The 27,941-nt window shown below is 45.6% G+C and overlaps 6 protein-coding genes and 1 non-coding gene across 7 annotated transcripts; 2 read left to right on the top strand and 5 right to left on the bottom strand.

Annotated features, from left to right (window-relative positions):
* The first annotated feature begins 855 nt into the window (after window positions 1-855).
* NdufV1 (NdufV1 ubiquinone oxidoreductase NADH-binding subunit) lies at window positions 856-2,987 on the top strand. The gene is made up of 7 exons (XM_006457605.1): window positions 856-941; window positions 1,000-1,154; window positions 1,208-1,371; window positions 1,424-2,104; window positions 2,164-2,272; window positions 2,324-2,454; window positions 2,505-2,987. Exons 1-7 carry the CDS (start codon window positions 881-883, stop codon window positions 2,731-2,733), a joined length of 1,530 nt encoding a protein of 509 aa, XP_006457668.1. The 5' UTR covers window positions 856-880; the 3' UTR covers window positions 2,734-2,987.
* A 201-nt stretch (window positions 2,988-3,188) lies between these two features.
* Window positions 3,189-3,464, bottom strand: AGABI2DRAFT_196261 (hypothetical protein; the record flags this gene model as incomplete). The annotated part of the gene is made up of 1 exon (XM_006457604.1): window positions 3,189-3,464. A coding segment is annotated over one exon (182 nt), but the record flags the coding sequence as incomplete, so codon positions are not given.
* Window positions 3,465-4,363: 899 nt separating this feature from the next.
* Window positions 4,364-6,954, bottom strand: AGABI2DRAFT_123513 (hypothetical protein; the record flags this gene model as incomplete). The annotated part of the gene is made up of 16 exons (XM_006457603.1): window positions 4,364-4,438; window positions 4,511-4,630; window positions 4,679-4,975; window positions 5,029-5,178; window positions 5,228-5,344; window positions 5,399-5,432; window positions 5,488-5,526; window positions 5,579-5,640; window positions 5,693-5,878; window positions 5,944-5,973; window positions 6,029-6,055; window positions 6,110-6,328; window positions 6,386-6,656; window positions 6,704-6,785; window positions 6,838-6,858; window positions 6,906-6,954. The coding sequence occupies 16 exons, from the start codon at window positions 6,952-6,954 to the stop codon at window positions 4,364-4,366; spliced, it is 1,779 nt and encodes a 592-aa protein (XP_006457666.1).
* Window positions 6,955-8,345: 1,391 nt separating this feature from the next.
* On the bottom strand, window positions 8,346-10,565 carry AGABI2DRAFT_213163 (hypothetical protein; the record flags this gene model as incomplete). The annotated part of the gene is made up of 10 exons (XM_006457602.1): window positions 8,346-8,505; window positions 8,557-8,759; window positions 8,816-9,009; window positions 9,064-9,334; window positions 9,380-9,452; window positions 9,505-9,552; window positions 9,604-9,714; window positions 9,767-9,957; window positions 10,058-10,328; window positions 10,384-10,565. 10 exons carry the CDS (start codon window positions 10,563-10,565, stop codon window positions 8,346-8,348), a joined length of 1,704 nt encoding a protein of 567 aa, XP_006457665.1.
* A 592-nt stretch (window positions 10,566-11,157) lies between these two features.
* AGABI2DRAFT_189111 (hypothetical protein) lies at window positions 11,158-17,835 on the bottom strand (the record flags this gene model as incomplete). The annotated part of the gene is made up of 14 exons (XM_006457601.1): window positions 11,158-11,716; window positions 11,767-11,995; window positions 12,044-12,200; window positions 12,251-12,419; window positions 12,470-12,595; window positions 12,649-12,752; window positions 12,803-13,233; window positions 13,284-13,570; window positions 13,632-13,863; window positions 13,911-15,206; window positions 15,261-15,635; window positions 15,691-17,499; window positions 17,554-17,709; window positions 17,776-17,835. 14 exons carry the CDS (start codon window positions 17,833-17,835, stop codon window positions 11,451-11,453), a joined length of 5,697 nt encoding a protein of 1,898 aa, XP_006457664.1. The 3' UTR covers window positions 11,158-11,450.
* Window positions 17,836-18,624: 789 nt separating this feature from the next.
* On the top strand, window positions 18,625-18,714 carry AGABI2DRAFT_t160. The gene has a single exon. It is a non-coding gene; the product is annotated as a tRNA-Trp (tRNA).
* Window positions 18,715-19,286: 572 nt separating this feature from the next.
* AGABI2DRAFT_181791 (hypothetical protein) lies at window positions 19,287-23,236 on the bottom strand. Its single transcript, XM_006457600.1, has 26 exons — window positions 22,996-23,236; window positions 22,894-22,940; window positions 22,653-22,838; window positions 21,952-22,601; window positions 21,875-21,898; window positions 21,707-21,821; window positions 21,583-21,643; window positions 21,440-21,522; window positions 21,309-21,386; window positions 21,140-21,258; window positions 21,087-21,103; window positions 21,000-21,027; window positions 20,934-20,948; window positions 20,857-20,870; window positions 20,717-20,724; window positions 20,624-20,654; window positions 20,558-20,566; window positions 20,475-20,505; window positions 20,410-20,418; window positions 20,334-20,361; window positions 20,073-20,269; window positions 19,946-20,017; window positions 19,723-19,878; window positions 19,600-19,664; window positions 19,513-19,539; window positions 19,287-19,459 (listed from the first exon to the last, which is right to left on the bottom strand). Exons 1-26 carry the CDS (start codon window positions 23,229-23,231, stop codon window positions 19,393-19,395), a joined length of 2,373 nt encoding a protein of 790 aa, XP_006457663.1. The 5' UTR covers window positions 23,232-23,236; the 3' UTR covers window positions 19,287-19,392.
* Between the last annotated feature and the right edge of the window lie 4,705 nt (window positions 23,237-27,941).

The raw sequence follows: 27,941 nt of genomic DNA, 5'->3' as shown, positions 1-27,941 counted from the left end.
GAACATTTGCGGGATAAATCAAATCAAATTATGGCTGAGTCTATGTATCTCCCTTCAAGTTTATCAGAAATTTACCCTGAATCACCGCTCCCAAATTCAATAGCTTGCTCCTCCGGATCCATGATCAGTATGACCAAAGTTTTAGCATTCCGGGCGTCCCCTTGAATTTCCCATTCAAGAGTGCACTTCTCGAAATATGAATGTATCTCGTTGTCCTACTTGCCGCGCACGACTTGGTGGGTTTGGTGTCGAATAATACTCGGAGGGGTGCCATCGCTTTTTCCACCGCTTAGCGCAATCCTTGAATATTGAATGGTGGCCATTTAGTCGTTTATAATCATATCATTAAGAGCTCTCGGCTGTTAATATGGATGGATGAGACAGACTTTATTTTGAGAGTTTGGGATTAATATTAAAAAGCAAGTGTGACTAAAGGAATTAGATCTCAGAAGATATGTACGAAGATGGGGAGGATTGAAAGAGGAAATCAAAAAGGAATGAGGCATCTTGGCAAGTAGGATACGATTTCCCGGATGTGGAAGTCCCTAATCTTCCTTTGCTCGCTCACCTTGTAGGTTCAGTCTCGTAAGATGCTTGAACTTTATCCTGGGAGCGTGTTTATGGTGATTCTTTCGATCTTCAGGTCAGCATTTGGCCGACGCATTTCATACCATCCGCATGATGACGTTCCTAGCCTTCCTCCCTAATGTTTTGGCTGGAGATTTCGATAGCGAGTGCGCAATGGTCAAGTCGCACTGGAGCGGTCGGACCGTCGGTGCTCAACTGGGTAAGTTTGGTAACGGTGGTGATGGCAAATATAGCCAAACACTTGGTCCGCAAAACTCCGCCAGTCGACTCGCCTTCTAGCACAACGAGCACAATGTTCAGGTCGTCGTCTGCAGCGACCCAGACGCTGCTTAAAGGTTCGGGCTCAGCTACGCGTAAATCACTGCCACATTGACATAATGCTGTACTAACTCTCTCTTGCACATATGATAGGCGTCGCACGGCCGTTTCGTGCCAAACTACGCTCTCAGCGGTCCTTTGCAACTGTCGCGGACCCGCCTGTTCGAAGATATGGTGGACTGAAGGACCAAGATCGCATTTTTACCAATGTATATTGCAAGCATGATCATGGCATCAAAGGTGCAATGGTACGAAGGGTGACCTGATTTCAGTATTCGAAACTCTGACCCAATTCTTCTAGTCTAGGGGTGACTGGCATAAAACAAAAGAAATTCTACTCAAGGGCGATTCCTGGATCATTCAAAGTATCAAGGACTCCGGTTTACGCGGTCGTGGTGGCGCTGGATTTCCAAGTGGTTTGAAATGGAGTTTTATGAACAAACCTAACTGGCAACAAGATCCTAGGTGAGTCAATTTACTCTTTTACGGTCACGCGTTAGGCTCAAACTGCGTCTAGGCCTCGTTATCTCGTAGTTAACGCGGATGAGGGTGAACCCGGGACTTGCAAGGATCGTGAAATCCTGCGCGGTGACCCGCACAAGCTCGTTGAAGGGTGTCTCGTCGCCGGTCGCGGCATGAATGCCAGTGCTGCTTACATCTACGTTCGCGGAGAATTTTATCAGGAAGCCTCGCACCTTCAGCAGGCTATCGATGAAGCTTACGCTGCTGGTTTCTTGGGCAAGAACGCTTGCGGTTCAGGCTATGACTTTGATGTATATGTCCATCGTGGAGCTGGTGCCTATATCTGCGGTGAAGAAACGGCTCTTATCGAGTCGCTTGAAGGCAAACAAGGCAAACCCCGTCTCAAACCTCCCTTCCCTGCCGATGTCGGACTTTTCGGTTGCCCTACAACGGTAGCAAACGTGGAGACTGTCGCAGTTGCCCCCACAATCTGTCGACGAGGCGGTAGTTGGTTCGCGAGCTTTGGTCGTGAGCGCAACCAAGGAACAAAGTTATTCTGCATCAGCGGCCACGTCAACAACCCTTGTGTCATTGAAGAGGAGATGAGTATACCATTGAAGGACCTTATCGACAAGCACTGTGGCGGTGTTGTTGGTGGTTGGGATAACCTGCTCGGCATCATTCCCGGTGGCTGCAGTGTACCTGTCTTGCCCAAGGACACGTGTGCTGAAGTATTGTGAGTACTTTCAGTCTCAGTTTGAGCCCGGCGAATTTATCAAATAATCATATCATTAGAATGGACTTCGATTCTTTGAAAGATGCTCAATCTGGCCTTGGCACCGGTGCTGTCATTGTCATGAACAAAAGCACAGATATTGTTTCTGCCATTGCTCGTTTCTCACAAGTGAGCATCTTAATAATCTTCTTGCTGGCAAGCTAATTACAACATTCATAGTTCTATCAACACGAATCGTGTGGCCAGTGTACCCCATGCCGTGAAGGTACAACGTGGATGTCCAAGGTGATGAAACGATTAGTCGAAGGTCGAGGCCACCAACGAGAGATCGATATGCTTCTCGAGATTACGTATGTCGTCAACTCACGCCTTCCATACTTAACCAACTGATGAAAATCAGAAAACAAATTGAAGGACGGACCATCTGTGCTCTAGGTGATGCTGCTGCGTGGCCGATTCAAGGTCTCATGAGACATTTCCGTCCGGAAGTGGAGCGACGTATTGCTGAATTCCAGGCAGTTCATGGGCATGTTGGGTTTGGTGGACATCTTGCAAGTGCAGTCGATAATACTCTGGCAGTGCCTGACAACCTGGCGCTGAGGCAACCTGAGCCGCAGTCGAGAGTATGATCGCCTTTTTTGTCTTGTTATTTGTTTCTATGTTGGCGTAAGATTATCTGGCTACTCAATCAATAGAAACGTTCTTTTTCTAAGGAACAAGATTGTAATAGTGGTTGTAATTGGCTGTGCCAGGGTTGGTACGTGTCTCCCAGCGCCTATCAGGGATATCCCTTGGAGTCTCATCATTAATATGTACTCACATAAACAGTTGTATGACTGGGAGCTCGATCTCATGAGTAGAATGTCAGATTTCGGAATTCCAGGCAGTCGAGGGTGGGAGTCCTGGCGGCGACCGATAGGATGGCGTTAAGAAAGCCTAAGCCACAGCCGAGAAGATTGTTTCGTCTTGACATTTGCTTTTACGTTGGCGTATGTCGTCCATTCATCTTGATGAATAGAAAATGTATCTGAAAATTGCGGCGTGGCAGAGCTTTTGACAAAGTTACCACTGCTGCTGCGTCTGTGGAATGTCATCTATTTTTAGAATATCTGCACTTCCCTTCGGACATCTCCTGTCTCGACTATCAACTTGTGTTAACGTCAACCAGACGTCAAGTATCAGTTCTGTGCATTCACAAAGGCACATGTGTCCGTCACACTAAAGACGCCGTCGAACTGCCAAGGACAGCCCGGGCAGGTCTCGATCTTAGGTAATCTTTCTTCTCGAGTCAGTGAAGGTGTTTCAACTTTCAACATACGTGCACGAGGGCATAGTACTGCCATCGTCACGTATTTCATTACGACGGACCTCGACTTGTTTCAGGGGAAACTGGAGCAAATAAAGATGCCCTGGCGTTTACCAAATGGAGTGACTGGAAAGGGTCAGTACCGGTAAGGGTAGATTTACGTGCGGAGTTTCTTGACCAAGTCGAGGTGAGCCCGACGTGTACGGATCTGGGGGATCGACTCCAATCTGTTGGGATTATATTCCGTATGATACAATACAATTAATCAACCAATATTGAATAAATAATTTCGAAGTACTAAATGCAATAATGGGTATGAATGAAATACTGCTCTACATAAGTCCATAAGTGTTCGTGCTCTAAGCGTCAGAGTCATTTAAAATATGTAATGGAGACCTCGGCAGGAACAAAAGATGTATTGGCACTTGAAGTTTCATGAAAGGGTATTCCTCCGCCGGGAAATATATCATGATCATGATTTAGCAGTATGCCGGAAGGTAGACTGTTATTGACATCTAGGAATTGAGAGTCCCAGCGAGGTTCAGGGGATAAAGTTAAAGGAGTGTTCAACTGTACTGGAGTTAACAGATGTCCCATGTTGGAACACTTCCCTTGTGAGGTGTTCACCTGTTATTTGATCAGTTGTTGAGTAGTTCTGACTAAATTTCGAAAACTGACAATGATCCTTCTCGCGATTCGTTCAAAATTGCTATCACCATCTAAGTCTAAGTCAGACCTCCGTTCTGCAAACAAAGAGACCTCTGCAGCTGTTGGGGGGTAAAATGTGTGAATGATAAATAAGGTATTGTTATATTCTCCTTCACCTAACATCTGTTCTATGATGTGACTTGCATTTCGAGTCACAGTGGGCGCCTGCTGCCCGACGGATCTATGCAAACATTGATTAAGAAAAAAGAGAAGACCGAACGAAGTATTACTCCACCTAAATAATCTTAAAGCACTCTGGAGCTCAGCTGAGCATTTTCCGATTTCGACGTTTGCCCCATTACAGCGCAAATGGCACAAGTCTATAAACAACACAATACTCTAGGAGACCCGGCATCAACGAGGCAATACTCATAGAGGAAGGAAAGGCCTACCGCAGCAAACGCATTGGAGACCGGGATAGACCACCGCAATAATCTCTCTCCTTGAAGATTGGCATTCAGGTGTTGTAGTATCAACCGTGCAGCTTTAATACATTGACTGCGTGCTTGTACCTGATGTAATCAATATCATACATCTGGGCTCTGTTATGGGTTACTCACATAACGTTTATCATGATAGCTTCGAAATAAGAATGGTCGATTGAGTTGAAGAATGAGGCCTTGACCTATGATTTGGCAGAGAGTCCTTTCGGAGCACCTCGCATCGTTTGGGCGACTAGGTTTCTTTCGCGAATCTAACACCATTTGGAAATGATCGTTGAGGTCGCTTATCACATTATTGATCTTGTATTCCATGTCGTTGACGAAATCAAGATCGTAGCCACCGCGGTTAGACTCGTCGACAAGCTGTCTTTGGATGTCGATGAACCGCAACCGACAGAGAAAAGAAGACATTTCCTAAGTAATACTCTATAAGACGATAAAATTGCTGGAGATGAAACAGCGCGTACCGTGTGAATATTGGGTGGTTTGGACTGTACTACATCGGACTCCCCAAGATCCACATCATCTATGTTTGCTGGGAGCGAAGTATGGTTTTGTGATGGGTGGATAGAGTAAACACCCTGGTGTGCCATGGCACAGGACCAGTCGTTGAGAACCTGCAAATACGTCATGAAATGCAAGGTGAAATGTAACAATAATCTTTACCAAGCACCACCACACGCGTCTAGCAACTTCTCTCTTTATCGACGATCTCCATTCGAGCGGATATTGATGCAACCCCGTTTCACTTCCAAGGCGTGACATTCCAAGATTTTGGGCAATCTGCGTTATGTATTTTCAATAGAATGGAAGATGCGAGTGTTTAATTGGTCGAACCTTGATTGCGGCTCCCGTCAATGCCCACTGTGAACTGGGGATCGTGAATTATGAGGTGGATAAGTTATCTTAATAGCAGACCGCCTTACTCGGACTCGTCATTATTTTGCTGATAAACACCTGTCAAGCTTAAAAATAGTTTTGTTTAGTAGCCCTTCTATCTATAGTGAAAACGCTCACATTATGTTTTGCAAATGCTCAAGGGTTTGAGATCCCGTAAAGTTCGAGTATTGCAAACAGGCCTGAATAAATGGATCAGAAACCAGTGCTGCATGACTGAACGGGTGGACAGACTTGTGCGCCAGTATAGAGTTGTTGCGCATATTCGGAACAAGCCGAATAATCCAGGAATAGTTGTTCGCATAAGGGTGCATCCGCAAAGTGAAAGGAAAGGCAGAGCACCGCGAGTAAAACGCCCAAGAAGCCTACGTCCACAAGCTCAAAGCGGTGGTTGTTTATATGAGTTAAGATGGCGTTCGACTAGAAATTTGACGGAAATTAACCTCCGAGAGGACTTGCGTATCGCCGGAAAAACATAGACTAACCTTTGCCAAGAACGACGGAACATGAAGGACCTTGAAGCCATTAGCGAAGCCTCGAGGGATCATCATAGAGTCATCGACGACTCACTTTAGCATACCAGTCCAACCGTTGCACCTTTATTTCGTTCATTCAGCAAAACCAGGCGACACAGTAAAGAAAGGAACATACATAGAATTGAAGTAGCAATTGGATTCGCGGGTGATTTGGGAGTATTGGTGAGAGACGACTGACGAACTCGGGTGGTGAATTCACCCAAAGAGACCAAGGGTTTGAATTCAGTCCATTTATAGGATGATTCTCACTTGACATGGACGGGGTGTTGTAGGGACTGACGCAGTGGCCGTCAACTGCACGTGTTTGATTAACCTTGCGTCCCATCACAAAATCCTGTGCAAGCCATTAGATTGCTAACAACAGTGACACTGCTGGATAGGATCGTCATACTTCAAGAATTAACGCAACCTCTTCATCCCTGCTACCTGTGCGGAGGAGAGTTGGAACCGGCGAACACAGATTGCGACTGCAGGATCGCCGCTTCGAAACAGGACTCGGACTTTTTGAGTATGGGGTGGATGAAAGCTCGCGCCTCCGTATGGACCGAGGTGACTCTTCGTTACTGGGAGAACCTCTTGAGGATAGAACAGAAATTGTATTTTCCAATTTCTGGATCCGATCGACCAACTCTTCAATTCTTTCACAGCTCTTCCTGTGTTCCCTGAGATGATTGAGCAGGCAGTTCACAGAAGGTTATAGTGAGCGTACTGAAGTTGGGCCTTATCAACTTCGCGACAAGCATCTCCTTCTCCTCTTAAGATGCAGGGAGTACATGGATATGATTTGCTACCTACAATAATGTCAGACATGCAGAAGAGTCGACTTGAGTGATCTGCACACACATTTGATTTTCCGCTTGCGGCCTGACTGAAATTCAATAACTAATCGGTGCCTTTTGGAATATACGCACATTGAAAACAACTTTGGATGGGCCTTGAAGATGTGCGGGATTCGGACATGATAGATATTTGGAGAGAGATGGGGGATAAGCCTGCCAGCATTCTGCCAACCCCCCTGGTTTTAAGAGTGCCAGTGGCACACCTCGATCAGTAAACCCTTACGTATCTATTCGGAGATCTAACGTCCAACCCCATCTGCATCGGCGTCACAAGAGTAACGACTCGGAGGAAATTATGTATTTCTTTGGTGGAGCAGTCAAAGGATAGAGTCAGCGCGCTACTCTCGCACATGTCGGATACCACTGTTATCGTGCGAATCTCTCGCATTATTCCGCCAAACAGATGAGGAGTTTAAGATTAGCATTCCTGCCGATACACTGCATCCACCAATGAAGGCTCATGCACATTGTACGTCGAGATCGTATGATAGCAGCGCGGGAGAGTAATTAAATTCGGCTTAACGTCTTTTAGTACCTGATATAAGGTTATTATATGAGTTTTGTCCATTGGTCCAATGCGAAAGCCAGGACAGTCAGAGTGAACCTATGGCGACCACATACTCGAAGTCACATGTAGCTCCAAGCCTCCAATCGAAATATTATGCCCAGAATCGAGGAGCATGAATATAGGGATGGGGATTGAAGCTTGAAGCTCAATGCACTGGTAGTTAAGTGTGGCCATCCACAAAAAAAAACCCCCGGTAATCTTGCTTGTCATAAGCCGTTCAGAGTTTTCACAAGGATGTTTCGTTTGAATCATTCCGTAGACGGTTCGGCTCGAACATCCATTCCAGATAGATTTAGAACGAAATATATTCACGCTCATCTAGTATTATGAGAAACGTTACCGAAGATGTTGTCTGATAGAACGCACATGTATGGCAGATGTTAATGCTCCTCTAGCCAACAAAGTGCAAATCAAATTTTCGTAAATCCTTGCCAAACATAGCTTGTTGAGATGCAGCCAACAAGTAGCTATCTTGACAATGAAACAAAGATTTAGTAACAAAGAAGCAACCGAGCGCTGATACGCATCGCAAAATGTCCCTGAAACTAAATTCCACCTCGGCGACAATTCACCAGGCGCTCACTGAAAAAGAAATCGAACCAAGTTTGAACTGCCCCATGAAGTGGAGCGAAGAGTTTGAAGTTGGGTTACACTTGGGTTACACACTAGCACGGAAGTTCTCTGAATAAGCACAGCTTCGTCCGCCAGCGCGTCCGAGTAGTCCACATGATTTTCAATCGACATCACGTATTCAGCGCCACAATGGCTGTGTTCTTGCACGAACCATTGCATGACAGGTGCGGGGGACTCCGACTGGTTACCCAACAGGCTGTCAAATTTTCGGCAGCAGGAAGTTTCTCATACTTCGGTCTACTTTACAGAAGACTCGCGGCATACTTCCATGCAGATCACGCATCTGACACAGGAGGAAGGAGTTTGATATACTATTGGTAGATGTTACGTCGCTTTTGTCTACGTTCATCCTCCAGTGATGCAATTTCGTTCAATTCAACGACCTTGAAAGGCCAAGTGAACCAGTTACCATTACTGCGATGAATAGGCAACTGCATATCTTCAAGAAGATCGTCGGCTGCTTGGGGCCAACTAATAATCAAACGTGAGTCCGAAATGTGTGCAGGAGTCGTTAACACTCACTTCCAGAAATCTAAGCTACCACTATAGCTCGCGTTGACCCACGAGAGCATGTCAGGGAAACGCCTTCTCATCCAGGCAGCTTCCCGTTCCGCCTCGACCATAGCTTCTTCTACGGTAGTAGGCAAACGCATAGGATCTCGCCGGAAATATGAAGAAATCCAATGGGCCGCGATTTCATTTGTATAACCGGGGTTGGCAGTGAACTAGATGGTGAGAGTGTTACCTAGTATGATGTCAAAATGATAGCGTCGATTCATACCAAAGCGCCGGCGATAGCAAAATCACGTCTGAGGATATTTTTTGCGGGAATGATTCCTCTATATATCGAGGTTACCCATTGATCGCTCTGGGGATGCACCTTTGGTCCTCCATAGAGCGAAGAGTAGTCCCAAGTATTGGTCATTTTTGAAGAAGGTGAGTGTTTGCTGATTCCTATTTCGTCGGCCATCTTACCTGAAAGAGATCTGTTTTGAGTCAAACAGTAGAAGAATGAAGGTAAGAATGTACCAGAAATTATTTTCGGCCAAGAGGACTTATAACCGGTGGCTAGAATGACAGCATCTGCCTTGAGTGTTTTTCCAGTGTCTAAGAGGACAGATTCGCCGTCCAAAGCAAAGCCAACCGCACGAGCAGGAGCTACAACATCCACCTCACCATTTACAGCTCGTGCAAGATAGCTATCCGGGCTGACACTTCCTACATCATTGGTACGAACACCCCAAAACAGGGACTGTGTTATCCTTAGCGGGGAATCCTTTGGAATATTATAGGCATCCATCTACTTTGATTAGCACGTGGCTAGTAAGAAACAGAAGGGACATACAGAACTTTCCCCAATTTTGTCCCACAAGAAACGAGTTATTCTACCTCCCAGAACAGTATCATGGAGGAAGCGTCTATGATCGTTTTATAATGTTTTTAGAAAACTTATCAGGCTCAAAAGCTCACTCAAGACGAGTTCTTAAGTGTATATGAGGCGATAAAAGACCGAGAAATCTATTTCAGGAATCAATTATATAAATATGAAGAACGGTGTACAGTACGCACCGGCTCCGACGGATGAAAGCGGGCAGCGGAATCTTGGTAGCGAGGAAGCTGTCTGTCTTATCAAAGACGATGGAGCATTTTCGACCCTCTTCGGTAAGTTTTGCACAGATACTAAGCCGATTATTCATTATTAGATATTTTCCGTTTATTTTACATAACGTACTCTTGCGCGGACTTGCCGCCTCCGATGACAACGATGGAACTATCGTGACCTTCCGAGTAGGGTTTTACATTTCTCAGGAGTTCATCGAGATGGGTGCTGAATTCCGATGAGTGGATAATCATTCCATGATATTGCGCCTCGTTTGCTGCTGCTTGGGAAAGATAGCCCGGGATGGTCGGCTCGCTGCAGCCCTACAGAAAGAATAGTTTAATTGACATTTTACATGTGGTTGGCGGCTTTCTCCGCATGAAAAGGTATCATGATTCATCAGATGATCCCCACATGACGTACCCCTGTGGCAAGAATGATGCGGGAAAACTTGAGGGTATCTTGGTTTCCGTCTTGCAAGTCTTCAACACGAACCAGCCACCTCCCACTCCCATCACGCGAAATATCTAGGACTTCAGTATTGAAACTGAATTTAACCTTTCCCTTCAGGAATCGGTCATAGTATTCCTCCATATAGTTACACATGTCAAGCCCTGATATGTGCGACCCGGCGGTCGTGGAGCCCGTGTGTAGCGACATTTCCAAAGTAGAGAAGCGATATTCACCATAGACACTAGACAAGTGTTTTACACGGTTGAATTTAAACCATAGGTGAACGGAAAACTTACTTGTTGATTTGCAGGCCGGGATATACACGATTTCGGGCCCAAACCCCTCCTACAGAAGCGTCGCGTGTAAGAACTTGAACGTTGGTGAACCCATCTTGCAAAAGGACATGCGCATTGATAAGGCCGGCTCCTCCAGCTCCCATGATGCCAATAGGTTCTTTAAGAATAGAATTGATTGCCATTGTCATTGTCTGAAGCCTCAAGTATGAGTGGGAGAGGTTTAGCACCTCGCACTAGTGGGTGGAAGGAAGATATAAGGGCGAAAGTTCGCACGTTGGGGTGGGTACCACACCCAATGGTTACATAATTTCTGGAAACTTGTACGTTCGGACCCCTCTCAATCCATACACCTCCGAGGACCACCTACGGGATGGATTATCAGGGAAACACCATTGATAAGCAATGGGTTCTTGACACCCTCGAGTCAGCCTCAGAATACGAGCCAGGGTTTGAATGGTTGGATGAAATGGAAAGGCAAATGCGAAGAAGCAGTCCATGGATCCGGAGGGATGTAGGTTAGGAGGGGTCCGACTTTGATCCGACGGTAGACTGACACACGTGACTATAAAATTAGTTGCACAACGGTTGCACGAAGCCTAGGCCTGATGCGAGCAAGCACTTGACAGAGTCTGAATGAGTAGAAAACCCCAGTACATCATGATCATATGAGGGGGCGCCTGGGCCTCATTATTGATAGAACTGGTGACGCACTTGGGACCCAAGAAAGACCCATCGCTCCCAAGCTCAGAAGTCAGTTCGTCACTGTCTGAGTGGACATTGATATTAAACTCTCGCCATATATTTCTCACGCATGGGAAGCAATTTCTGGCCCGTTAAACTTCGATTCGCAATGACAACGTTGGAGGGAGAGGTTTCCAGCTTTTCCTTAACTAATTGTCCCGAGCTTAAAGAGACGACCAGTGATAATGATTATGCGAAGATTTCAGCTGGGTATATGGCACTCTCACTTCTCCGGTGGTATTGGAGTTGGACGCCCCCACTGTACTGAAAAGCCTCGCTTTATCGAAATAGATAGAAATTCATGCCAACTGCCACTGATAACGTAATTAGAAGGATCGAAGAGAAATTTGTGGCTTTGCGGAAGTCTGATTCGTGGTGGACGTAGGGCCAACGGCCTTGCGAACAGAGGCTTCAAGAAGCTCCCTCGTGCTCGGTTCAAGTTTATCGGCTGCCATTTTGAACGCGGCAGGGGAAGCACTAGCATAAGCCAGTACTTGCGTGACCGTTTGCGAGCTGAGAGGCGGTGGTATGCCGCCGGCTGTTGAGAGAAGTAGAGATAGGGTGGGCAGGAGGACACCAAGTAGCCTGGGACCTGAGCTACTAATTAGTCGAGGTGTTGTGAAGCAAAGCAAAGTTACTCGCGTTTCTCATCAGGTACCGAAGTGAAGAATGTAGAGAAAGCTTTCCAGGTTTCAGTGACAGCGGCGGTTTGTGACTCCGTGATAGTGCCATCATGTACCAAAGGGGCAACTTTCGCAACGAATTCAACGAGACCTGGCATCAAAAGCCTAACGCAATGTCGGAGCATCGGATGGCCGTTAGATGAGGCCCCAGCAAGTGTTTTGGCACATTGTGCGGCAGTCAGAGAAACCTACGATATTAAGAATTTGAAAAGAAGTGCAAGGATAGTAATACATACTTCGTCATCCGCTAGAAGCTTTTGTGACACCAAGAAACATGTGTGCTCTATTGCGGCTCGACCAACTTGAACATTCATGGGTATTACAGTCAGCATTAAGACCACAGCAAGCATATTTGTCTTGATTTTCCGCGTAGATATATGGCCGACCCGCCCTCTGTTCCGAGTTGAACTACTCGCTCCAGTGTGAAAATAGCGCGCACGTACCTCATCTCATCAATGTTCAGCAGGCACGAGGAGAGGAGAGCATGTATCGCTCGTTGATACCGGTCTCGCGAATCACTATCATTCAAAGGTGATATGCTTAGGATAGCCTTTAATGAAGTGAATGTCGGAGAAACGAGATCGATTTCTGAGGTTTCATCTTTAAGAAGATCTAGATAGTCGTTATAAGAATGGAGGCGTGACATTATCAGGAACTCTTACCATTATACAGGAGCGCTGCAATGGATCTAATATCCTCGCGTTGATCTGTTTCGATGGAATTCGCGATCGCGACGAGGGCGGAAAAAGTTGTATTGATCAACACAATGCGGTCCACTGCCGATCCGTCTAGAAGTTAAGGGTGAGAACACGACATATATCGGGGGCCGGTATGCACGCACGAATAAGGGGGCCTCGAGAAGTTCCTGTCGAGTGTTTCAGGATGTGACAACATATTCTTAAACAATGAGCTCGCGGTGTTGTAAGGCTGAGAGCGTCGGCAAGTCTAAAACAAGTCTTAGCTACAGATAGACTAGCAGGCATGGAAAAACGTACTTTGAACCTTGAGTAGCGGCCAGTACCCCTAACATTTCTACTAAATGCACTTGCACAGCTGCCGACTCCGTCATTGCCATTCGGTACAATAAACTGATGAACTCGTCAAAGATATTTGGTTCCAAAATGGCCTTACCCGCATACTCGGGCTTCACCAAAACCTTAAGTGCTTCAAGACATGCCATCACCAGTGTTTCACGATCAGAAGTCGTAGAGCCCGAGTCAGTTGCTGATGTAGACAATGCTTCGTAGACAAGGCCAAAGAGGATGTAGAAGAAAGCTGTGGGTTCCTCGCGGGACTTTGCTTTCAAAGGTCTCGTGGAGGCCTGAGACAGTTCTCGGCCATTCATCGCTGCAAGGACATCAGGATCCTCAGCTTGCATCACTGTAGCTACAGCACGGAGAATGATGGACCAAGACCGAGTGTAATACTGTAATTACTTAGAAGGTATTGCCCGCCAGGTCTGGAAGAAAGACTCACCGGTAATAGGACCTCTCGACCTAGACTTGAATACGACGAATCAATGGCGACAGAAGAGGTATCGTGTAAGAACTCAGAGTCAATCCGAATGCTCGCATAGTCACGGAGCGCTGCGATCCATAGCGAAGACAAGGTCGCTCTATATGGTTGAATGATTTTTGCAAGATACTTCTGCTTGAGACTCGAAACCTGAAGCTGTGCCCATGCTGAAAGAGTAGAAATTCTCAGCATTGCGGAAGCGTTCGGACCGAGTTCTCCAGTTTCACCGATCGAAACCGTTCCAGATTCTGAGGGGCAACAAATCAGTTACGCTGATGAAGATCTGATTGAAGTGTAATAGGATGAAACCTTTTGACTGCTCGAGCGCCGTAGTCAACAGTTTAAGAATCCTTCCCATCCTACCAACATCTTTGACAACTCCACAACCAACGAATAGCGCACACGCATGAACGGCTGACGCTAGAATCTCGGGGGTGGAATCAGAAGAGAACGCCGGTGTAAGCGCGGCGGTAATCGGAGCTTGGTGTTGTTCAAGAAGGAGTGCATCATCGTATGCAGGGTCAGGAGACAACGCAAAGATCTAGATGAAACTGAGTTGACGACGCCGAAGAACTAAAGCAGGCATACCTCAATTATATCTCTCAATACCACCAATCCTTCCAAACGTATCTCGGTAACATATGCCGTCGATGCTGTGAACGCCATTCTGATCAAATCCGATATACGAGTAAACAACAACCCCGTCACCTGGACACCCTGTCTCCTCGCGAAAATGGCATTCAAGTGCTCTTTCCTCCCACTTTCAGCGATGATCGAGCATATATTATGTAAACATCGTAGAGCAAATAGTTGTGTTCTCCATCTCGAAGTTGTCAGTGTGCGTGCACCACTCATCGCTCCTGTGTTTTGACTGCTATCTGCACCGCCAACGTTGAGGGATTCACCTTCGTCATCCCGTGGTCCCCCCCGATTTGCAGCATCCACAACTTGTTGAGATGCTGTAGTTCTCGACATGATCCTCTGGCAGAGATCGATCCACGCCGATGGATTGTATATCACCGTCTGGTTCAGCCAACTCTCAATAACATTCCTCACACCCTGAACCGAAGAGTAATCATCATCCAACATCCCAAACAATTCTTCTACAAGTCTATCCCCGCCAATTTTCGACATCGCCAAAGCATCTTTTTGGACTAATTGATACAAAGCATTGATAGATGCCAATTTGAGAGGTCGACGGGGAGAGAGAAGATGTTGCCGGAAAAGTTTAACAATTTGTGGCACATTGATATGCTCCGGCGCGAACATAAGGAAATGTTGGATGCATTTGATAGCTTCGACACATATGCCCTCGTCTTCTTCTTCCATAAACTCGGTAACGAGACTCAACACAAGCTCCCTTGTTCGGCTCGATTCTCGAATATCCGGACCAAGAACATTGACAACGGCGTCGATGATTTGACATACAACAGGGTACGCAGGGCATTCTCCACCTAGATTAGCATTGTGAACGGTCGAACCACCTTCACGTTCATGTGATTCCATTAGATATATCTTGAGTAACATCCCGAGAGTTCCGGACACAAATGGGGCATAAGATAAACTTGCAGCATCGATAACTCTTCCCAGAGCATTGAGTGCCCAGAAGTGCACCACGGGATGAGGATCATTACTGAGGGACATGAGGACATTGACAGTAGTTTTGAGAAGAGGACCGGCTGCGAGTCCTCCAACGTGCGTATAAATGGCTCCGAAGGCTAGTGCAGATCCTGCCCGAGAGTATGGATCACGGTTGTTTACGACTTGATCTACGAGATCTTTGATCTGGCTCGTCAGGTAATTCGTACCAGAAAGACTGGCGAGTCGACCAATACATTCACTTCCAGCAGATCGCAAAACCAGATCCCCATCGATCAAGGCATCCTGATAGCACAATAAATGTCAGACTCAGGAATAAACATAAAGGGGAGAAAACACCTTTAGGAAAGGCGACAGCAAACTTGTAACCTGATTGCTCCCGAGTGTGTCCTTGACTTGTCTAGATGGATTCATCGCCGCATATCGAAGGGCCAAAACAAACGCAACAGTTGTATTCACAAATATCGCCGACTTCCTCCCAATATTCCTTTCATTTTTTGGTGACTTTACAAAGTCGAGCAGCTGTTGGATAAACTTAACAATCGAAGAAAGATCTTGCAAAGGTAAGAGACGGGCGAAAAGATCGATAGCGGCATCAATGACCGACGTAATTGGTGGTGGTGGTTCGATCAGTTGGTATTCATTGAGTGAGAGTTTGGTTTGACAAAGGGATAGAGGATCGTGTTCACACGCTCCAAGGATGGGTTTTCGCAACTATCAATAGTATCGGTGAATCACTGTCAGATCCTGGGTTAGATGATATGCGCACCAAAGTATCAATCGAAACTTCAACATCATCCCTATTCAAATAATCCCTCCCTTCAATGTCAATCCCCCCAAAATCAACAACTTCGTTACTAGTCACGCCATAGCCATATCCATCCACAGCCGCCCACACCGAAGTAAATGTCCCGGCTGAACTGGCGATCGCAGCCTGTACAGCAGAGCCACCGGCTCCATAGGCATCAGGATTAGCGAAAGCGGATATAGTCGACTGCAAAAGTGATGCTTGCGTCGATTCGGGTATACTCCCAAATCCAAGTTCGGAAAAACATTGATATACTCTTCGACGAAGTAGAGCTTCACGCTCTCGTAATGTAAGTTCGCGTTCGCGTTTGACGCCAGGCGGGAGTTGATGCTGTTGTTGTTGTTGTTGAAGCTGCTGCATTTCTATTGGATCTTCGACGTTTTGAGATATGAACCCGTTGGCGAATGACAGAGCGTTGCTTAATAATGAAGCAATACGTCGAGCGACATCGAGTGGGACGAGAGTCGATACGTTACGTTGAAGGAAACACATTATCGCACCCAGAGCACTTTCCCGAACATGCAAGAGGAAGTTCCATTCCGCAGCTGACCGACTACTATTGTTCTGCGAATCCTTAGAAGTGGGTTTTGGTAGTGCATTACGCCATAACACGAGGAGTTGAGGGAGGTGGGGTCGAACAAAGTTAGGACCCAGAGACATGAGTGATGCGATTAACATCCATGCAACTTCTACTTCAACGCCAGCAACTTTCAAATCATGATCACTCGCCCGCTTGAGCAGTTGCGTCGCCATATCCATAACCTTTGCGCTGACATCATACGACACGTACAATGGACGTTCTGGAATGGCAGAGACCAATGCTGCCAGACCATATGCATGGCCTAACGCCCGTTGAGATGCTTCTTGGGTCGAAGATGGTGTACTAATCAACGTCAAATCCCTTTGAAGTTTCTCCATCAAGACCAAGATAGTTTTCGGTAGGCGGAGGGGAGTGGAATAGCAGAAACAGCGGAGAGCCCATGACGCAGTAACGCGAACAGTGTAATTTGGATGAGCGAGAATGGCAACGAGTGGCTCGGAAAGCGCATCTTGAACAGGAGGGGGTGCATTTCCTAGTTGTTGCAGTAGGCCAGCAACTTCACGAAGGGCCATAACGAGCACAGGTGAAGACGGTGCCACCTGACCGGGCATCATTGCAGGCCATCGCTTGAGATAATTGTTCGCCAACTCTTGTATTGCACCAATCTGCCCCTGTTCACTCAACATCCTCACTCCGATAAGATCCCTCATCAAAATCCCAACCAACGAGCGAGTAGATAGCGTTTCATATCGATTCGTGGAATTCCGGGGAAGCGCAACAATCTCATTCATCAGATGTCCAACCACTAACGAGAAATTTGTTTCAACCCAACCAGCACCCAATTGTGCAAACAAGGCAGCATATAAGTCGAATATTCCAACACGAATTCTTCGAGATTGGTGGAGCTTGTTGAAATGATTAGAAAGATGTTGCAGCATCTCTGCTGGATTCAACAATGCTTTTTTTACTTCGGCAGCGGCATGAGCAGAGGTCGTTTGATCGTCGTCAACATTTTCTTGTTCTTTTTTGAGTTTTTGTGCTGGTTCAGGTAGAGGAACCGTTCGTTCGACTTGAGTGGAGGCGAGAAGGCACCCAACCAGTTGAGCGAGAGTATGACGAGTGAGTTGATCAGCAGATTCGAGGCTCTTGACACATATATTCAAGATAGTCTCGATATCGCCGATCGTGGGATGTGTACCATCGTCCGAAGAGTAGATAGAAATGAAAACCTAGTGATGAGATAAGATTCGAGCCTACGTCAATTGCAAAGCTTGAAAATGTACCTCTGCGGATGCACGTTGAACAGGCAACGCCTTATCCGAAAGGTGTTGCCTCATTTGCTTAAAGATATCTTTCATCGTCGTATCAGTAACAGCTCGTTTCGCTGTCATGATCGACTTCTTGAGAGTTACTAAAGCTTGATATCGAAGTAATGGGGGCTACACTTTACATATCAGCAGAGACGTAAAGAAAAGAAATCAAAAAATAAAGTTGAATTGACCTACATTACTAGACGATTTGGCCGTCTTCAATGTCACCGTCACGATTTCAGCCATAAATGACATGACCTAGAAGGGGGAATGGACGCAGAAATCAGTTCATATAATGATTCTTCTGCAGTGAGAGCATACATTGGCCCCGAACACGCGCATGATATCGCCAACGCATGACAACGCCGCTCTGCAGCATAATCAATACATCTAGGCATAACCACAGTACACAAGACAAATACTCACATCTTACTCCCATCTTTATCCGTAGGAGCCTTAAAATCACCCGCAATCTTCATAAACGCTTGCACAGTCTCAAACATCGTCCTCGTCTCTCCCCTTACATACATCTCCACAAAGCATTTGCCTATCAAATTCCTAAACGCGCGTCCTGGTGTTGGGTATGGATCTGGTGAAGCCACGACCTTGATTAATGCCTTTTCGATATCTCCTTGCTTCGCTTTGAGATCTGACTGAAAAGTATCAAAAAGAAAGGTCAACAATTGAAGGAGAGGTTGGAGAACGGGTACACCTACGGGAGAAACCTCTTTGACGTATTTCAGCGTCTCAGTCAACCATCGAAACAAATACACTTCCTTGTTATCACCCGCGAGTTCTGCCTGTATTACACAAAACAATGAGAACGAACAAGTCATATAACAACAAGCAACTAACCTCGACAATGTCATCATACTCTACTGACATTGTGCCTTGTGTCTATTAGGTATGTAGCGTGTTCAGGATTCGGTCATGAAAAGATGGTACGATGGGCGTGGATGTAATGGTTCAATGAATAGAAGCGTCAGGTAAAGTCGCTATGGACGTCACGGCTTATATAATATAACCGAACGAACTATGCACTTGGGACCCGTAGCTCAGTGGTAGAGCGTGAGATTCCAGTCTAATCATGGACGTGCTTCCTCAAGGTCATCCGTTCAATCCGGGTCGGGTTCACCTATTTTGCTCTAGAGTCATCTCACTTTCTAGTGCGGATGGTCACTAAGTCGTGTTTAATTTACCATGTTCTACAGTTCTTCATGTAGCAAAAAATATATGCACAAATATGCCAACAGCGATAAAAAGCAGTAGGCTTTCCGATGCCATAAAGGATAGGGAAGCGAAGGCTCTGTCGAAGGACACCTCGACATAAGTTTTCTAAAGTTATTTCGCCTTTAGTTCTCCTTTGCTTTTTCCCCAGTAAAAGCTTTATATGGCGACAAAGTCTACGTTACTAATAATATTTCATTATGATGTGTACAGTATATTGGGTCTGCTAATTTTACTGAGAGTCGAGTTTTCGTTCTCAAGTAAATGTGTATTTTAATCTCTATCTTAGTATCTAATGTAGTTTTCGTCTTTTAGACTCTCAGTCATGATTGTAACTTGAATCTATTTCTACCACTGCGCTTATGTCTCGACGGGCTCCCGTGTCATTTTCATTAGAGTGTAGATCATAATCTTATCATGTTTCTGAGTTCTATGGCCTCGGTCATCTCATTTTCTAGTACAGATGATCACTAGATCATGTTTAAACCCATATTTTACATTGCTTATTCAGTGTAGGAAAAATATAATACAGATATACCAGCAGTCGACTTTTCCTTTTCCAAAACCTGATTCTCTGTGCTTGATCTACTCAACTGATCCCTTGTCCAACGTCCTCGAGAGATTGTAAGCGGCCGAAATCAGAGTAACATGCCTAGATCAGGATATCAGCTTATAACGAGGAGCGAAGTGACAGAAGAAACATACGTGAACCCTTGAACGGCATTACCCAACCTTAAACAAACTCAGCTCATCAGCTCACTTCAAAACGCAAAAAAAAACACAGAGACACACCCTTCGCCAGCATCCGAAACCTCTTCAGAACATAACCCCACATGATTCAAATATAACAAGAAGTCCTAAACAACACACCATCAAGAATCAGGAAACGACCAGCATTTCGCAACGAATACTGACCTCGAACATTGAAACCGCTTTAGGCAAAAAAGTTTTATCGCTTTGACCGGCCCGGGTAAGTGCTTCAATACACCAAAGTGTGCACAAACAGAATGTTCCTTCTTCTCCTCCAACACCATCATCTGATTTTCTGGTATCATATCGATACACAAGATTCTATAGAATGTTATCCATAGAAATGAGAAAATTATTTGAGAAAGAAGAGATGAATATAATTTCGTACGTTTGAAGTCAAACCCCCTTTGTCCGGCGTTTTCAAAATCTGTTTCAAAGTCGAAACAAATCTCGGGTCGGACTAATCAAATTTCAATTTAGAAATCCAGGGAGAAGAGACTAATTTCACAACTCACAGCTTGCATAAAGAACACCAATGGCATAATCAAAACCGCCGAATCAAGCACATCCGTCTCTTCATAACTCTGTCCAAAATATTTGCCTTCTTTATTCCACGCAAGTTCCATAATCTCTTCGTAAAGCTCGTCGCGAGCAGCGAGCCATTTGTGTCTATTTGGGCAAGGCAAAGATCGTTTGTCTGCAAGACGCAGACCTACATGATAACAAGTCTTTATTCTTCTTCTTTACGGAGGGAGAAAGAGGAGTATCAAACTTACCTCGATCAATGGCTACCCAAAGCATGATCTACAAATATTCATTATTTTGGATAATATTGGACGAAAATTACTATACCTTGGAGTACTATACGACTCATGTCAGAATCTTGATATACCAGACTGAGGGCGGCAACAACTCACGGTAAAATGCCTCTGACGATTCCTCACTTCCCTATAAGTAATTTAACTTCCCTCAATTCTAGGCGAGGAAGAACTGAACAGACCAAATAGACCTTTGAAGCAAACAGAAGTTAGGCTACAACTTGTGAATAAGATACACAAGAGCTCACAAATCTGTATCATGGATGTGTTCGACGACATCTAATACGAACATGTGATCAGTCACCATCACCGCCCAGCAACAGGTACCGAGAAGCGCTTACAGTCAACCCTATATTGAAGTTGATGCTCAAAAGAAGAAATGGCACGAAGCAGAATAGCACCTACACTCCCCGAACCAAGACCCTGAAAGACTAATGAGCATTCCGATACAAAGGAGACCGGTTTTTCACTGTTTACGCACCAATCGTCATAGCCCTACCACGAACGCAATGATATATCAGAACATTCACAAGTTTATCCCCATGAAAAAACACATACAAGAGGTTTACCATACTAAAAAAAAACGTCATATTCCATATAATCATACCGGAGATCATGACTCACTTTCTGACCAAGGTAAACACAATCCATTCTATCCAACAAAAGATGAGTATTTCTTTCCTGCACTTGATAGAGCCAACTAAATCTTACAGCTCGCCATAAATATCCTATTCCATACACCGGTCAAAAAATCATTCACGCACGCAAACAGAATCACTTGCCAGCTGAACATGATCTGCAGCACCATTTCCAACACGAACAGGTTTAGAGCCCTTATGTCCATCTAGATGCGTCAATTCTATCTCTGGTATTTCCTTTTCACCTAGCGAGACATATGGGTTCCATGAGGAGGAAATATAAAAAATTACTTACCATGAATGGTATACATGATCTGAAGACTTCCGTCAGGATTTTTATCCCTCAAACGTTCAAAAATGAACCCGAGGAAAGCTGCGAAAAGGGTGTAAGCCATCTAAGCTTCGGCGTGTGACAGTGATGCTGACCATTGGCTTCTTCAGTGAAACCCAACCGAATAAGAGCATAGAGCGTGAAGGAAGAGTCTCGGATCCATGAATATCTGTAATCCCTTAAAATCGAATTCTGAATCAACGAACTACATATAAAGTTTCATTTTCGGTAGACCTACCAATTCCTTGTGCCACCGATATATTCGGGTAAGCTGAACGTAGGACTGGCGACAACGGCACCTGAGAGCCCCATACGTCAGCTTTTCGAGTTACAAAGAGAACACAGGTTAGTACAAGACGAACCTGTGGGCTCAAAGATGAGAAGTTTGAGGGCAAGGGCACTACGTAAAACGGCTTCTTTCCAAGAACCAGTGTATGTGCTTTGGCGTATCCAATCATACCAATACCTATTTGTCATCTATAACAGAAAATCGATGTGCTGCGAGAAAATTTCCTAGTACCAAGACTCACATGGAGGAGAGAGTGAACAAGTTCCTAAAGGTGGAGATTGAGTAGGCTTCGAAATGATTTGACCATTCCAGGCTTACTTTGGTGAGGTAAGGATCGTCATGTGGCCTAGCATGAGGAACTGATCCATCGTTTTCCAAGGCAATTACGCCTACGCTCGCTTTTCTCGATTGGGCATCTACGGTACCTACAGTCGCGCGAGGTGCTTGAGAAATACCAGCCTGAGGAACCTCGGGACCCAACGTCGTCTGAGGCTTTGGAGCTTGGATTTGGGGCGAAGCGTAACTGTTCGCCGAACCAGGGGGGTGTCGTAGAACAAAAGTGACAGCTTGACCTTCGACAAGGGAGATCGTTGCCTGAACTGCCAGGCCTTTATGACCTTTTGCCGAGAGATCAAGAGTCGTCAAGACAACGATGGGAGGCTCTATCGCTTCGGCGACAGTTTTCTCGGCGACATAGCGCAAATCGAGGGTAAGGTCAGCAGATTCAAACACCGCTTTCTGGCGCTTTTCCACCGCTTTCTGGTGCTTTTCAGCAGTGGAAGGGGCGCTGTCGTCGTCGACGATGCTAGTGGTGTGAGGATTGCGGGCGTAATTGAATGCGGGAGCTACTTCCACATTAACGGTAAGTGCTCCTCGGATACATTCAACGCGACGAATGAGCCAGGGAAGTAACGGTTTCGGATGAGATGCTCCGAATGGACTAGGATGAAGAGGACGTGGGAGAAAGTCTGTCAATGCGTCAGAATGAAGCTTGGTGAAAGAGAAACAAAACGACATACCTGTGACGCTGACGACACCAACCTCATTCATAAACTTGGTCTGGAGAACATTGGAGCTCGGCAAATAATTCTGTTTCGACCTACAAGATATTGTAGGTTGAATAGAAAAGTGGCCGCCCTTGTCTTTGTCTAGGATGCGAGCGAAGACGGATGGTGAATCGAAGTGGGGCACGCAGTAACTCTCAACTGTACACAAGTCAGTCAGCACGGCAACGGAGGAAGTCGAATTGGATATACGGACCAGAGCCATCTAAACTGACTAAGGCAGCTGTTCTGAGGTTGCCGATACTGGTGGAACAAGAGTTGTTTTTTTGGAGTCGACGTCATGGGTTTAGATACTCACAGTGCGTGGTCGGCGATGGGCAGGTACCCACGTTCCATTGTAGGTTCGTAGAAGCTCACGGTTCGACGCTGAGTGTAAAGGCAGAGGCGAACGAGTCTGTGTTGGTAGATGCTGAAGGTCCTCTTATCAGTTACCCCTCTCAGTATTCGCATGTCGACATACATCGAACCCGGGGTACTTATGTGCGGCTTAGTCAGCTTCTTCGGAAGGGTAAAAAACGGATCAATCAATAGCATCTTCTTGAGCTCATGACTGACGGTGCTAGACAAATAGGAGGAGATTTTGAGTGCTAACGCAGACTGTTGAAATTTGCATCCCAGAGTTATCGTCTTCTCAACACCGGTGCACAATTCTGAGCCGCTTGGTTTTGGGGCTCATCAAATGTTAGTAGCATGCAACTCGTTTTCAGTCCAACTGACAGCCCACAACGCTTCAGTTCTTCACAATGAAATTTTTACAAATGTTAAGTATGTACAGCGCAAGCATTGATGTCAAATAAGTAGAGCAGCTCGGGTGAACCGTTTTGGGAGAATCGATGAAAGGCATTGAAAGCTCCTTTACTTGTAGTAGTCAAAACTCAGATTGGAAATAGTGACACTCGAACTATTTTCATGAATTTAGTCCTGCATATCTAAGGGGGGAAGGTGTTGATGATCTGTCCGTAAGAACATTGAGATCGACGAACGACCTCGAGGCTTCGAGCTTCCCGGGAGGGGAAAGGATATAGATATAGCATGATCTTATAGTCTAACGAGGCGAGGCGAGATCAACGCAAGGTGACAATGGCGAGGCAGAGTGATGCGAGACAAAACTAAAAAATTTGGAGTATGGGTAATCGAAAATACTCAAATACTAAATCCCTTTGCATTACATTCCCCTCTTTCTATCTAAACATAAAGATGATATAGATGGAAGAGAAACAAGTCCAAGCGTCATGGTCGAGTGGCAAAACCACTGTCCGACTGCATTGCTTGTTGAAATTTCTTGCCAAGTCAAGCTGTGCACGCAAATAACGTAACTTGATCTTGTATAATTAACTGACCACCTTGACCTAGGCAATCTTTGGGAGACGGAGGATGACACCCTATGTCCCAACAGGACGTCTCTAAACTTGAGGTATACTTGTATTATTATGGTATCCGAGGCCCCAATGAGCTAGGTCCCAAGTTGATTTTTCGGATATCCCAAGGCGTCTTGTTAGCGCCTAAGCTGGGACTCCGAGGTCCCCACATACGAGAAAGTCGTTAAAACTCCCGTCACGATTTGGGTAAGAGACTTGCCCGATACTCTCACTGAGGAAGCCGCATTTCACTCTTCTAATGACATTCTTGATCTGCAAAAAGAGCAAGGCATTTCTGGTATCGATGTTGCGTACCGGAAGTCAGTCATGATGCCCGTGATATGACATACGAAGAAGTCACCCCGAAATTTTGCCTTTGGCCCTCGGCCCATAGATCTCCGCGTCTCGCATTGTACCGACGACTTCTCGCGCTCTTGTTAATTAAATAATAACTTCAAACAGTTAATATCTAAATTACAACGTCATACTAAGTCCTTTTGTACTGTACTCTGGTTTCGTACCTTAAATTCATCGGTCAACTGACATCGTAGAATAATTCCACTCCACTCCACAGTCCCTTCACCATCGCAGCATCCGACTTGGTCAGGCATGTGACATTTGTGGATCTTCGCAGTTTTGTCGTCAATCATTATCACACGCTCTAGAGAGAACGTGCAAATGTGGGCAGTGAAGATGTGACAGTGTGGTTCTTCCAGAGAGAAAATGACGCGGTGGAACTTGCGCGTTATCATTTCTCGTTCTTTTGTTGAAGTCAGTAATAGTCCCTGTCGTATAATATTCGGTACATATCGCTCTCGTTTACTACCTACAACTTCTCTGGTACACCTCTTTTGACATAATGATGCTAGAAAAGTCTTACCCAAGTGATAACGCAGCACTAGTTACTGTGGATTACTTACTCGGGGTGGCCCGACTGCGTTTCCCAGCTCCGATCGTGCGGCCCGGAATCCTTAGCCCTTCCAAATCCGGTCATCCTAATCTGATATATACTGTCAATCCCTCATCCGGTCACAGACGAGAAGACGATGTCGTGAACGTGTGCCATGCGGGTCTAGTTGATGGCTACCAGCGTACTTAGTCGAATGACGACCTAAGTCACAGGAGAAAGCTTTCAAGAACCAAGGCGTCGATCGACGTAGGTTGATCCGATTCGGGCGAGTGAGGAGTGTATTCGTCTATGGTAGACGTCGGACAGCGGAGGAAGGGCCCCGAAGGAGGAAAAATGTGACAGTAAAAAGCAGTAGAGTCGTAGTCACTGTATGATCTGTGGAACAGTTTGTTCGGTCAGCCAGCAAGAGCACGAGACCGCTACGCCATAAATGCCATAAAGTAAGCATATTCAAGCGGTAAAGCGAGCTCGAGGAATTTTAAAATCTCTTCTTGCAAACAGGACAAGAAAGTTGGGAACAGCATACGAAAAGAGAAAACGGCATTAATACTTTTGTTTTCTTCTTTCATTCTTTCATTCTTTCCCTGGCATGTTCAGAGATTTGGGCCGATGGTTTAATATATACTTTGTGAACACTGTAACTATTTCATAAACACGCGTGTCTACGAGCATCCCAAACAGTTACACACCAAGGCTCCTTTTCATCCCCTCATGCTGAGAGGACGGACTATGCCGGGATCAGGCGAATTTCCGGGTTCGAACAGATCCGGCAATCATTTCGGATCAGGAACACCTTGATTTGAGTCCGACCTAACTTAAAAAAGGGAACAACGGCATTATTACGGCATTATTACGATTTTTTTCTTCATTCATTCTTTCCCTGACATGTTCAGAGGTTGGGGTCGATGGCTTGCTCTATATCTTGTGAACACCGTAAGTATTTCGCAGGTTTCGCCCCATGTTAGTCTTAGCGATGAGCGTCCCAAATAGTCACACGCGATTCCGAATTGACTTTTTCATGGACGAAGATAACGATCACGCTGCTGGTTTGTTCGTGTCACCTTGACCCAAACGGAATCAAGCAAGTACCGTATCCGCATGCTCATAACGGTAGAGTAACATTACTTTCGAATGCATTCGGATCATATGTATATGACGACCAATGATCGTTTTAACAACCACCCAGCGCGCCCAGTCAATAGGTACCGGCGAGCTTCAGATGCAATTTAACCGCGTAGAAGCTCAAGTAACTTTGCGGCTTCGTCATTCGATACTCTGGACAACTAAAAACATCTGTGATGCAGACGTTCGTCTCGGGGCTTTCTTTCCAAATCAAGCGGTGCTTGCAGCCCTTTACTTCAAGGACCCGATTTGCGAAGTCAAATTCACACGAATTGGACCATTCAGTTCCGAGAATTCGCCTGAGAAACTGTATCAGTGCAAAGGAATCCGTAGTCTGTTTCTGGATTATGCACTCCGGATCGCTCGATCTATCGATACGAATGGTGTACTGTTACGGTATGATGCAGTCACGACAACAGACGTGATGGTCGGAACCGATTGACGATACGTTCTTCAAAAAATCGGTCAAGTGCGTTCGGGTGAAACGGAATCTTGCCTAGCAGTGTGAGCCTAGGCTACTTACCTTATGACCCACTTTGAAACAAATATTCTAGGCCGAACGTCCTCGGCGGAGGTGAAATTGGATCTAAAAAATTTACAGGTAAATCCGCTGTAACTACTTCATTGATTCCACCCGATCGTTTCTATAACCATGACTTGGAGACCCTTGTCCAGACACCCGATGATTATATTGTTGACAAGACGCCACTGAGAATTGACGACACAAGCAATACATTAAGTCCTGCAATCCCCTTCACACGTGTTCTGCTCGGTTCGCTCGTTTCGAACACTCCGACTCCATGTGGTGAGTACTAGTTCGCTCGAGGTGATGCTCCAGCGAGAAATTTGACTGAAATGCACATAAGATCCAAAAATAGAGTCTCAACAACAGGTTTTTTGGTCCTGGGTACCGGTAATGGAGCGATATTCCGGTATGTCGTAGATAAATGGAGTTTTATCCGGCGAACAGTTCAAAGTGAAAGTATAAGTGTAATGGCATCATCTTGCGGCTAATAGCCACCGATCATATATCCTTTCCCGGCAACTTTAAGAGACAAGTTGTCTTGGTATTGCAAATATGGACATTGAACTTATATCCACCCGGTCGAAGGTCACGACCGATCGAGATCCGGCGAAGGGGGGCCCGAGGAAGGTCAAGGCTTACAGTAAAAATTTATACTCCGCCACGCGTTTCGGATCCCTGTATCTTTCGTGCTTTTTATCACATTACATCTACCGGATGATCATGAATGTTATCTGAATGTTATCTATGACTGGCCGAAAATCTGTATGCGTCATCTATGATAGGAGCCTCATGGTCTGTGAAGATATATAAAAGAGGTAGAATATCGACAAAAGACAACCAACAATTGAAAACCCCTCCTCCCCTCCTACGTCCCCTCACAACGCTGTGGAATTGCAGGTGCAGATAGCGCCTTTGCTTCTCCTCCTTATTATCTGGGTCGTGATACAGGACCTGTCGGGAGCTCTGACAGTAGTCATGCAGATCCTTTGGCAATCTGTTCATAGCCCAAATAGTAGGTTGGAGTGGCAGATGGGCTATCTCACTTTTGTGCGTTCCCAAATTATAGGTAACGTTTTCAGTTCGCCTTTGTAGTAGCCATTGCATCATGTGTCGTGCTGTAGGATAATGATGAAATGGCATCCAGGGAATCGGTTGCTTGTTCTAAATTTATCCGTCGAGATGTTTTTTTTCCTGTCAGAGTAATTTTTACCAGGCTGTTCTGGAAATTCAGCGCCTTTATTGATATGTCGTCATCCATTTTTCTGCGCAGGTGTCTACGTATGAGGAGGACTTGGGGAAGATAGTACTATATCTCCCCAGCTTGAATT

Source organism: Agaricus bisporus, assembly GCF_000300575.1.
Source record: "Agaricus bisporus var. bisporus H97 unplaced genomic scaffold AGABI2scaffold_19, whole genome shotgun sequence".
In the NCBI taxonomy this organism is placed as follows: Eukaryota; Fungi; Basidiomycota; class Agaricomycetes; order Agaricales; family Agaricaceae; genus Agaricus; species Agaricus bisporus.
The sequence above is the reverse complement of the archived record's forward strand: the minus strand, read 5'-3'. Positions and strand labels throughout refer to the sequence as shown.

Coding starts and splice junctions, on each gene's coding strand:
- NdufV1 (XM_006457605.1), top strand. CDS start 881: ATGTTCAGGTCGTCGTCTGCAGCGACCCAGACGCTGCTTAAAGGTTCG. Junction 2,105..2,163: donor GACACGTGTGCTGAAGTATT/GTGAGTACTTTC, acceptor TCATATCATTAG/AATGGACTTCGATTCTTTGA. Junction 2,455..2,504: donor GATATGCTTCTCGAGATTAC/GTATGTCGTCAA, acceptor GATGAAAATCAG/AAAACAAATTGAAGGACGGA.
- AGABI2DRAFT_181791 (XM_006457600.1), bottom strand. CDS start 23,231: ATGCTATTGATTGATCCGTTTTTTACCCTTCCGAAGAAGCTGACTAAG. Junction 22,941..22,995: donor CCCATCGCCGACCACGCACT/GTGAGTATCTAA, acceptor TTGTTCCACCAG/TATCGGCAACCTCAGAACAG. Junction 21,822..21,874: donor TTGTTCACTCTCTCCTCCAT/GTGAGTCTTGGT, acceptor TTTCTGTTATAG/ATGACAAATAGGTATTGGTA.